At 50.4% G+C, this 10,836-nt stretch overlaps 1 protein-coding gene across 1 annotated transcript; it reads left to right on the top strand.

Annotated features, from left to right (window-relative positions):
* The first annotated feature begins 996 nt into the window (after window positions 1-996).
* UCMA (upper zone of growth plate and cartilage matrix associated) lies at window positions 997-10,398 on the top strand. The gene is made up of 5 exons (XM_060095474.1): window positions 997-1,054; window positions 1,361-1,426; window positions 1,511-1,606; window positions 5,343-5,441; window positions 10,301-10,398. The coding sequence occupies exons 1-5, from the start codon at window positions 997-999 to the stop codon at window positions 10,396-10,398; spliced, it is 417 nt and encodes a 138-aa protein (XP_059951457.1).
* Window positions 10,399-10,836: the final 438 nt, after the last annotated feature.

Raw genomic sequence — 10,836 nt, 5'->3', positions numbered from 1 at the left:
TTTTCCTGCCAATGGTCCAAGTACATGTGGGATGTTACTACATGTGCCTAAGGAAAGGGGAGCTTCACGTGGGTGGCTCTAGGGATGGTCACTATTAGGACGATTCTAAACAATGCCCAAAGGCAGCTCTCTGGATGGTTCAAAATACATGACAGTGTCAAGAACAAAGCTCCTAAGGGACTGGGCTCTGATGGCCCTGTAGGGCTCGGATTCCATCAGCATTCCCATTGCTGGGAATGCATTTCCTCCCCTACACGGGGTGTGCCGTGAGAAGCGTGCCCAGAGGAGGGGCTCTTTACACACTGAGCTCCGCCTCTCCCGTGGAAGGCTGACTGCCTCTTTCTCGATGTCTTGAAAGGGCTCTGGGACCCCAGGCCAAGGGGTCTGTGCTTTGCTTGACAGTGAGCATCAGCTGGGGATGTCAAGTCGGGGGCTACTGTCAGAATGGCCCACGTGTCCATGCCAGAGTCACACTAAGGGGGGCTCTTAAAGCCTTTACGGTCCCTCCTGGCCTGACAGCTGAGTCAAAGTCCCCCATTGAGCCCCCCCACCCCACCCCGAATGCTTCAGCTTCCAGGACTAGAGTCCCCACCTCCCCTGAAGCAGATGCCAGGGGCTCTTTGAAATTTGCCCTTGGTCTTTGGAATCCTGACTCTGAGGCTGGGCATTCCAACAGCGACTCCTTGGGTGCGGATCTTGGAAAGGCCACTTCAGAACTGTCCTGGCTGAGGCTCCCATGAGAGACTCTGCTTCTGTGTGGTTTGCAAGGTGCCAAAAACATCTCCGGTGCTCTGGCAGGCACGGCCAATGGAAGTCACAGCCGGGACCCCTCCCACTGCCCCCTGCCCCGCCCCCCTCAGTGGCATCCCAGCCTCCTGCCTCTCTCTCTCCCTCCCTCCCTCCTGATCTGCCTGACACAGAAGTGAGGACCTGGCAGCCTCAGGCTCTGTAGAACCCTCTGTGTCTGTAGTTCCCAGAGGCTTGGTCTTTCCAAAGATGGCCTGGAGACAGCTGTTCCTGATCTCCTGTCTCTCGGCCATTGTGCTCCTGTCCAGTGAGTATGCGGAGGCCCCAGGAGGGCCTTGGTGTTAGGTGAGGCTGCTCAGGTGGCCCAGGTAGAGGGGGTACCTACTGTTAAGAAGGCTGTACCTGGGTGTGTGTGTTTGTGTGTGTCTGTGTTTATAACACAACGCAGTACAGAGAAACCAGCATGCCTGGTGGTTTCTTGGGGAAGTTGGCTGTGTGGCTGGTATTTGAGGCATCCAGTCTCCAGGGCAAGTCAGGGCTGTCCTGGCCTGGCTCAGGGTGAGGGCTCCTGCTGGGGTGCAGCAGCCCTTCACGCTGTGCTCTCGTCCCACAGTCCTGCGGGAGGGGACTGCTGTGGCGGTGGACACCAGGCGGTTGGCAGGACAAGAGGTGCAGGAAGGTGAGTGCTGGGGCCACCCAGGGGGCTCCCGAGGTAGCCCTGGTGGGCATGTGCCAGTTGTGACCAGCTTCTCTCGGGTTTCAGGCGTGGAAGGGAAGATTTTCATGCAGGAATCAAATGCCTTGAATTTCCTCAAGAAGCGAGGCAAGCGGTCCCCCACAGCCCGAGAAGAGGTCAATGGTAAGGATGCTGGTGGTTCGCGTCCACTCTCTCTCCCACAGTCAGCCGGGCTGCGGGGACCGCCCGGGACCAAGGGCTCAACCTAGGCCCTCGGGTATCAGTGGCTGCAGCTCTGAATTGGAAGTTACATCATGTTCCCTCGACCGTAGGTCAGTCTTTGATTGGCTATGCTGTAGGGGTAAGAAACAAAGAGGATAGGGCCACACTGAATGCACTTAAGTGTGGAATTGCATCTCAATTTCTGAAGTTAAAAATGTTAAGGTCGGAGACGGGCGGCACTTCCCTGGCGGTCCAGTGGTTAAGACTCCCTGCTTCCACTGCAGGGGGCACAGGTTCCAACCCTGGTTGGGGGACTAAGATCCTGCATGCCACGTAGCGAGGCCAAAAAAAAAAAAATGTTAAGGGGAAAATCTATGTTCGGTGGAGAGGGGACACGATAGCTCAGTGTGTGCTTTCCGGGTAATTCATGGTGTACCCTACAGGCAAGAGAGCTGCACTCTCTGTAATCAGGGAAGAGGGCACGTGGGACCGGGAACTGGAAATGTGGGTTTGGTGAGAGCTTTGCTGCTAAGTGGCCTTGACCACTTCTCCCTGGGCCCATTTCCTTATTTATAAGCCCCTGAAAGAGTGGTGTTCAGCCAGCAGTTTTTTTGTTTTTTTTTTTATCAGATTTTCCTTTTACGGATCAGGCTTTCAGTATCAAGTCTAAGAGCTCTTTGTTGAACCCTAAATTTGTTCTTTTTTTTGGTCATATTTATTTATTTATTTATTTTTTGCTTTATAACAAATTTAATCAGTTATACATATACATATGTTCCCATATCCCCTCCCTTTTGCGTCTCCCTCCCACCCTCCCTATCCCACCCCTCCAGGTGGTCACAAAGCACCGAGCTGATCTCCCTGTGCTATGCGGCTGCTTCCCATTAACTATCTACCTTACGTTTGGTAGTGTATATATGTCCATGCCGCTCTTTCACTTTGTCACAGCTTACCCTTCCCCCTCCCCATATCCTCAAGTCCATTCTCTAGTAGGTCTGTGTCTTTATTCCTGTCTTACCTAGGTTCTTTTTTTAAACATCTTTATTGGAGTATAATTGCTTTCCAATGGTGTGTTAGTTTCTGCTGTGTAACAAAGTGAATCAGCTATACATATAAATATATCCCCATAACCCCTCCCTCTTGAGCCTCCCTCCCACCCTCCCTATCCCACCCCTCTAGGTGGTCACAAAGCACCAAGCAGGTCTCCCTGTGCTATGCGGATGCTTCCCACTCGCTATGTTTTACGTTTGGTAGTGTGTATATGTCCATGCCGCTCTCTCACTTCGTCCCAGCTCACCCTTCCCCCTCCCCATGTCCTCAAGTCCATTCTCTACATCTGTCAGCAGTGTTTTTAAAAGTCTTCACTTCCAATGCATTTGGGAGGCTTTTGAGCTCAGAAGTATCTCCTTCTCAGCCTGAAGTAGGCCCTGGTATCCCCTGCTTGGCAGAGACCCTCATTTCCATGACCTGCCGACCCTTGAAGGGATTTGAGCTCTCTGTCCTTGAACTAGATTCTTCCAAGGACTCAGCTCTGACAGACTCTGAGTCCAAGGCTCGATTCGTTACTTATGTGTCTGTCTGAATAAACTCTTTGTGCCTCTCAGCACACTCAGCAAGGTAACTTGTTCAGTGAAAATAACAGGACTGTTTGCAAATGATGGGCAAGAAGTGAGATGAAAATGCTTGGAGATGAAATCCCCTTTTTTTTGTTTAAGTGGAGAAGTACAACCACACTGGGAAAATCTCCAGGCCTCACACAATTTGGGATTTAAAGGTTAGCAAATGTCAAGAAACACTGAAAAGACTGATGGAGTTTGGGCAGTTCTTGAGGGAAATGAGAGAAGCAACCTTCTGGCAGACTCCCAGCGGGGAACGTGCATGAATTTCAGAGGCAAATAGTTTCCATTCTCTAAGTGGATTCAGAACAATGAGATGCATGATTAAGCCAGAGGTCTGTCACCCGAGCTTCCAGCTCGGGGTTTCAGTCCTGGGAACCCAGGACAGCCCGGTGAACACCTAGGATGCACCTGAGTTAATCTGCTGTTACCTGGTCAACTCCGGTGATGGGGAGGACAATGCCCAATTATGTCTGAGGTTCAGTAAAGGCAGGCAACGCTTTGATAAACTTGAATCTGGAACCAGAAAACAGGCAATTCCTATCTCTAAGCTTCTGCCAGACTAAAGATGTAAAGGTGTGAGGGCAGAAATGGATGAACCTAGAAACTTATTTTACGTTGGAAAATCTAAAATCTAGAGAGGTTTTTTGAGGGGCTATATTAGAGCAGATGAGGGACAGCTGCACCTGCTGGTGAGATGTGACCTGGTAGCTCAGGTAAGGTTCCCTCTGGTAAGCTTCATGTTCAACAGCCAAGGAATGTTTACGTGTTCTTAGTGACAGTTTTCAGTTATCACTGGGGGTATTTCTCCAACCAGAAGTGTACCTTCAGCTTTATAATGTGAAACTGGGACTCCTCATAAAAAAGTTTACAGCCAACTTTATTGGAATGCATTGCCTCACAAACTAAGGGATACCTGAGGTTGGTATTTTCATCATCAGGGAGTTTACCTGATCACCCCATATCCTGTACTAGTTATCTACTGCTGTGTAACAAATGAGCCCCAGATTTAGCAGCTTAAAACCACAAACATTTATTGTCTCAGTTTCTGGGGTCTAGGCCCAGCTTAGCTGGTGGCCTCAGGCTCAGGGTCTCTATGGGCTGTAGTCAAGGTATTGGCTGGGGCTGCATTCATTTCAAGGCCTGATTGAGAGAAGATTCGCTTTCAAGCTCATGCACATGGCTGTTGGCAAACCTCAAGTCCTGCAGACTACTGGTCAAGGACACCAGTTCCTGCCATGAGTGGGCCTCTACACAGGACAGCTTACAACATGGCAGCTGGCTTCCCTCCGAGCAAGAGCAAAAGTGAGAGATAGATAGACAGACAGACCGTAGAACCCAAGACGGAAGCCAGTCTTGTTTGTAACCTAATCTCAGAAGTCATATCCCATCACTTCTGTCATATTTTGCCCATTAGAAGTGAGCCACTAGGCCAATCCACACAAGGGGAGAGAATCACCTAAGGGCATGAATATCAGGATCATCTTAGATTCCCTCAACCACAGCCATCATTATGCCCTGTGGCAATTTCTATCACAGCAGCCATAATGCTGGGTGTAATTTATTTTCATATCTTTCTCCTTAAGTGGATCACAGGCCTCTTAGGCAGAGGGACAGAATCTTTCTTACTTGACTTTTTAATCCCAGCGCTTAGCATACATTCTGGCCATGATAGGAGTGCAAAGATGCTGAATGGACTTGCAGGTTAATTAATGTGAAATTAAGTTGGATTATTCCCTCATAGAATTCATTTCTATCATCAAATTCCTAGCTTCTAAGAGGCCCAGCGTGCTTGGATACACCAATTCATTTTACACCTGGAGCTAAATGCCTTCACCTTTTGGGGGTCTGTCCTCTCACTCACAAAACGAGGCCGTTGGATGGGACGCTCCCCCAGGTCCCTCAGGTTTTAAAGTCTGTGTCAGGAGTGAACCATTTCAGTGAAGCCCTACTCTTAGCCCCTCACAAACAGCCCCTCTTGCACCTGATTAAGTTTCTCAGGCAGAATGATTAGTGTCCCCCTAAATGCGTGCGGCTGCCCCTATTCTTGGGGGCAACTCTCGCCTCTTCCTCTCCCCCAGCGGAGAACAGGCAGAAGCTGCAGGCGGATGAGCTACGGAGAGAACATTACGAGGAACAAAGGAACGAGTTTGAGAACTTCGTGGAGGAGCAAAACGATGGTAAGAGCTCGTCAGCCAGTGACTTCGGGGAAGTGGGACTTTGCAGGAGAACCATGTGATTTGCCTGTACTTATCCCTAAATTTTAACTAGAGGAGGGAGGTAAGAGGAGGTCTACTTTCAACTCATATCTATGGGAGTCTCGGAAAAACAGGGAGAAAGTCACAAAAGTGGCTACAGAACTTGAGAAGAAATGCAAGAGGACACAACACCACTGGCTTGGAGACTGTGGGGCTGGGGGAGTTTTTGGTTGATCGTGTTTTCTCCTCCTACTTGGGTGTGTTCTGTCTTAGCACCTGCACTCGTGGCTTAGTTCCGGTTAGAGGTGAGTTGGGAGGATTTCAAACTCACTTTCAAGGGCCTTGGATTTCCATCAATGTCATGGCTCTAGGAACTGCCCATCCTGGAAAACCTAGGCCTTCATTTACCTAGCTATTATCATCAGCACCGGGTGACCAGTGGAAGCCAACCAGGACACGTGAACTCAGAAGGCTCTGGTCACGGGGTCCTGCTCTGTACCCTCCCCACCTCCAGCGTCAACATCTACAGCCCACGGGGCGGCTCCCCTCACCCAGAGCAAGTTTCTAAGGAATTTGCGTGTTCCCTCACCCAGGGGCCTCGAGAGTCTTGTTTGCAAAGCCTTGACCTTTGCCTCTGTGTCTCTCACCAGACAGTCAGCATACCTCATCCCCACCCTCTGGCCTTGGGAGACAGGGCTCCAGCCTCCTCCCAGGAATGCTGGTTTCACCCAGGCCTCTGGGCGTGGCGGAGTGTGGCGGGGGAGGGAGGCTCTGCCTTTGAACCCCAGCCTCCCATGGGGGATCGGATTCGACTTGGTATCTATTAAGTGTCCTCAAGGGTCACCTATAGCAAAAAATCCATAGAACAGATAATTGGGATGAGACCAGGCAGGCCAATGTGTGTTTTTATTCCTTTCTTGGTCTCTTCCGAAACTTCAAGATCGAAATGCTTCCGAGTAAGTTCCTGGATGCAGGTGAGCTTGGACATAAGACCCCAGTTAAGGTGACCTTTGTTAGAGAGAGTCTGCAATTTCAGTTCCCAAGTTGTCAACCCCTCGCTTGCTTGCTCTGGTGGATTTGGGAGGTAATATGCCCTTAGGGCACCTCTTAGCGGAAAGGACACAATCACCAGGTATCAGGGGGCTGCAGGCCATGCCCATGGCCTTGCGGGTGGCACCTGGCTGAGCCCTACAGACGGGTGTTGGGCAGGATCCCAGCAAATCAAACATCCTGGGGAAAGCTCAGACTGTTGTAATTCAGAGGCAAATACTTCTGTTAAAGATGTGTTTACCTTGGTGGACAGCTTGGGGAGAAGCATTTAAAAAGTGAGAATGTGGCCTCTAAAATTCCTTCAGTGTGTTTTTTTTAAACTCATAGTATTAATAGCAGCATTTTATTTTGTGCATTTTTAAATGCTGCAGGTCCAAATCCCTAGCATCTGGATAAAAACCATTCCCTGTCTTCCCTCCCACGACGGATTAGGATGAGGGGTCAGGCACCTGGGGGGATGCCAGGTCCTCCACCAAAGCCAGAGGAGACCAAGGTCAGGGGCCTCAGGCCTCGCCCACAGAGGAGGATGCTGCAGGGCAGGGCCCGGGCCTTCGGGGACTGTAGTGACAGCAGCCGTTGTCACTGGCTGAGCACTTGCCCTACCAGACACTGTACTGAACCACGTAATCCTTACGACCAGCACCTCAGGTCTTACAATTTCCATTTTACAGTTTTAAAAACTCAGGCTTAGAAAGGATACATGAATAACCAAGGTGACGTAGGTAGAGAAGGATTTAAATGAAGGCGAGTTTGCCAGCAAAGCCCGTGTTTTTGTACCGAAGGAAGACCAAATGCATAGAGGTCTTGGACAGGTTCTTCAATGCAAGGACTGGCCCATGAGGATAGAGGGAGGGAGGGGGTAATGCAGAGCGGCTCAGCGGGGGTCGCCCCAGCCCCCCCACCAGCTTGATGCAAGAAGGAGAGGCAAAGAGGTGCAGGGGGCTCAGCCTGGCCGAGGGTAAACGCTGACAAAGGTGAGACTCCCTTCAGCTTCCCCCCTTCCCTTGCTTCTGCCCCGGAACAGACCATGCACAGAGGCCAGGTTGCCGGAAACCTGCACCGTGCGCAGCGCTCAGAGCCCTTCTCTGAGGCGCCCACGTTCCCCGTCGGTCAGGACCCCGGGTTCGGTTAGCTCTCTTGATTGACAACGTCGCCTATTCTCAGAAGACTGGAGAGCAGCGGGTGATCGCTCTCTCCCCAGGTACTTGCTGCACAAAAGCGAATGCTGAGATGCCACGGGTGACAGGCAGGACTTGGGTTTCCAGTGGAGGAATTTTAGGCAGGTGGTCTGAAGGGAGATTTCTGGACACCAGTGACCTTGCTGAGGGCCTGAAAACCCCACCTTAGTCAAAGGCCCCTCTACCAACCCACCCAGGACACTGGCCCTTGTCTGGGGAAGTGGGAGGGGGGTGGCTAGAGTCTCACTCGGCTCTGTCGTGGCTCCAGCTTGTAACTCTACTCAAAACCACCGACTTCAAGGCAAAAACAACTGAGTTCTGCCTCCAAAAGCTCAGGATAAACAGTGTTGAACTCCCACTTCCAAGGCTACATGGTAGCAGCCCAGGTCTGTTTCCACCTTTAAAGCCGGAAGCCCGGGTCAGGCCATCCCAGGCTGGCTGCATGACGCCTGGCCACAAGTGGTCCCTACACGAAGGCTACAGTGTCCAGGCCTTGGGTCTTTACTAGCGAGACCTTCCCTTTGTCTAAATGAAATGGTCTAAGAAAAGTTCGGCATGACCTGGGAAGAAAAAATCAACTTCTATGTCAAAATCATGCTCTCAGGATTGGCCAAAGGTAGCTGCTCTACGTGGCCTGAGAAAGGTCTGAATGGCCCAAGGCTAACAGCCTGGTCTAACTCTGAGCTCCAGGTTTCCTCTGAGGAACCAAGTCCCTACCAGGATTCTCAGCACCCAGGGTAGCGCTGACCCCAAGCTCACATAGAAGGAAACATACCCAGCAGACATGGCTCCTGAACACCCCGTGGTCACAAGGGCCCTTCCTGTTGCGGGCACCTGGCTCTCACAGGTGCTAAGGACCACAGGGACACCCACTTCCTCCATATCCTGAAGCCACCAGGCTGTCCTGTTTGCCCAGTGCCACAGAGGATGCGTGTCACTAGCACCAAGTCAGGGTCACAGGCTTTTTGGTGAAGCCCACATTTGAGAAAAAAGGCAAGGAAGACATTTTGAGTTTTGAATCCTTGCTATTATCTTCTATTAACTTTCTATCCTCTCAACGTTTTCTCCAAATACTCAAAAAAAATTGTGGTAAAATATCTAGAACATAAAATTTGCCACCTATTTTTAAGTGTACAATTCAGTGGCATTTAGTACATCCACAACCATCACCATTATTTATTTCCAAACCCCTTTTATCACCTCAAACAAACTTTGTACCCATTATGCATTAACTCCCCTCTCCCCACAGCCCCTGGAAACCTCTAATATATTCTCTATCCATACGAATTTGCCTATACTACATATTTCATAGAAGAGAAATCACACAATACTTGTCCTTTTGTGTCTGATGTATTTCACTTAGCATGTTTCAAGGCTCATTCATGTTATAGCACATATCAGAACTTCATTCCTTTTTATGGCTGAATAATACATACAGACATATCTATACATTCCTGTCTATCTATCTATCATCTCACATTTTTTTTTTTTTTTTTTTTTGTGGTACGTGGGCCTCTCACTGTTGTGGCCTCTCCCGTTGCAGAGCACAGGCTCCGGACGCGCAGGCTCAGCGGCCATGGCTCACGGGCCCCGCTGCTCCGCAGCATGTGGGATCTTCCCGGACCGGGGCACGAACCCGTGTCCCCTGCATCGGCAGGCGGACTCTCAACCACTGCGCCACCAGGGAAGCCCCTCATCTCACATTTTATCTATTCATCTATTCTTGTTTTAAGAACGGTTGGGTTAATGGTAATTCTGTTTAACTTTCTGAGGATGCTTTTTAAACACCGATAGCATTGGGATATCTGCTCGTGCTTTAATGGTACCTAACAGTGAGTGACAGGCCGTCTTGAACTGGCATCAGGAGCCTCATTCTACAGCTTTACAAAGGCGTTATTCAGAAACATGTCTCATCAAAGACAGAAAAATCAGGACTTTCTTACTCATTAAAAACTCCCTTCTGCTCTTTTTAGCCTTTACTATGAAACATTTCAAACACATACAGAAGTATATAGTATAACAAACCCTCATATAACCATCAGCCAGAATCAGGGATTATCAAGATCTTCCTGCACTGGCTTCATGCACCCCTTTCCCCAGTTAGCTTTGAAAACATAACTTTATTTTTAAAGCTAAGAAACAGTAAGAAGGAACACCTCACTCATAATCCCGTCACTCGAAATTGCCAATCATTTCCATGAGTTGTTCAACAGTATGGTTTGTGGTCTATTTTTTTGCTGCTGTGATTTTGGATTCTGTCTTAGTTGGTGTGTCTCTGGGCCAGTTCTGCACGCGGCTCTCCGCCCTTTGCTGGCTGTACAGGGAAGGAGCGCTGAACTGAATGCAGGACCCCGGCCTCTGCTCTCTTGGCAATCAGCTCTGTGACGCTCACCGATCTGGGCCCGACCTGTATTAACACGAGGCCTTTAGATTCGGCATCCTCTCGGGCCCTTCCAGCTGGGACATTCTGTCTGTCATCCATGCACGTGGATGCACGTGGTTCATGTCACGTGTCACAGGCGGGGGCGGGGGGGGGGCTTTGGGTGGACTCGGTGGCTGCCCCCAGATCAGAGCCCTCTATCCTCACACGATGACTTCACCTCTCGTCCCCAGAACAGGAAGAGAGAAGCCGGGAGGCCATCGAGCAGTGGCGCCAGTGTCATGAAGACGGCCTGTACCCGCCCGATCTCTACAATCGCCACCGTATCTGAGCTCAGCCCGAGGCACCCAGAAGATGGCACTTGACACACCCGCCCACCCTCGATATTTGGGCGCCTCTTTTGCATACAAACAGGCCCCTTTTCAGGGCCTCAGCCTGGGGCCTTCTGTTCTCGTGGATGGAAACGCCCTGGCTTGAGCTTCTGGGCAGGTGAATTTCTGAGGTGAGCCAAGGCCTGCGGGGCATCACCCCTATGGTGGTTTCCCACTGCTTCGCCATGGTTCCCACAGTGAGACTCCTGGCCCATAGAACAATGAAAGAATCACAGTAGAGAGAAAAGACCACGTGTCTGCTTACAGTTTATGAATAAAAACGCTGAGTCAACACTCTGTACCATCTTCTTGAATCTCACACTGAGCCGCAGCAGCTTGTCCCTCCCAGGTGACACTGGGCCTCTCACCGACTTGGGTGTCGGGAAGCTTGGACTCAG

This window comes from Mesoplodon densirostris, chromosome 4, assembly GCF_025265405.1.
Source record: "Mesoplodon densirostris isolate mMesDen1 chromosome 4, mMesDen1 primary haplotype, whole genome shotgun sequence".
Taxonomy (NCBI): Eukaryota; Metazoa; Chordata; class Mammalia; order Artiodactyla; family Ziphiidae; genus Mesoplodon; species Mesoplodon densirostris.
The sequence above is the reverse complement of the archived record's forward strand: the minus strand, read 5'-3'. Positions and strand labels throughout refer to the sequence as shown.

What these genes read in the sequence shown, in the direction of transcription:
- UCMA (XM_060095474.1), top strand. Translation starts at nt 997, where the DNA reads ATGGCCTGGAGACAGCTGTTCCTGATCTCCTGTCTCTCGGCCATTGTG. An exon ending in GGCCATTGTGCTCCTGTCCA is followed by an intron (nt 1,055 to 1,360) that starts GTGAGTATGCGG and finishes CTCGTCCCACAG; the next exon opens with TCCTGCGGGAGGGGACTGCT. An exon ending in CGTGGAGGAGCAAAACGATG is followed by an intron (nt 5,442 to 10,300) that starts GTAAGAGCTCGT and finishes TCTCGTCCCCAG; the next exon opens with AACAGGAAGAGAGAAGCCGG.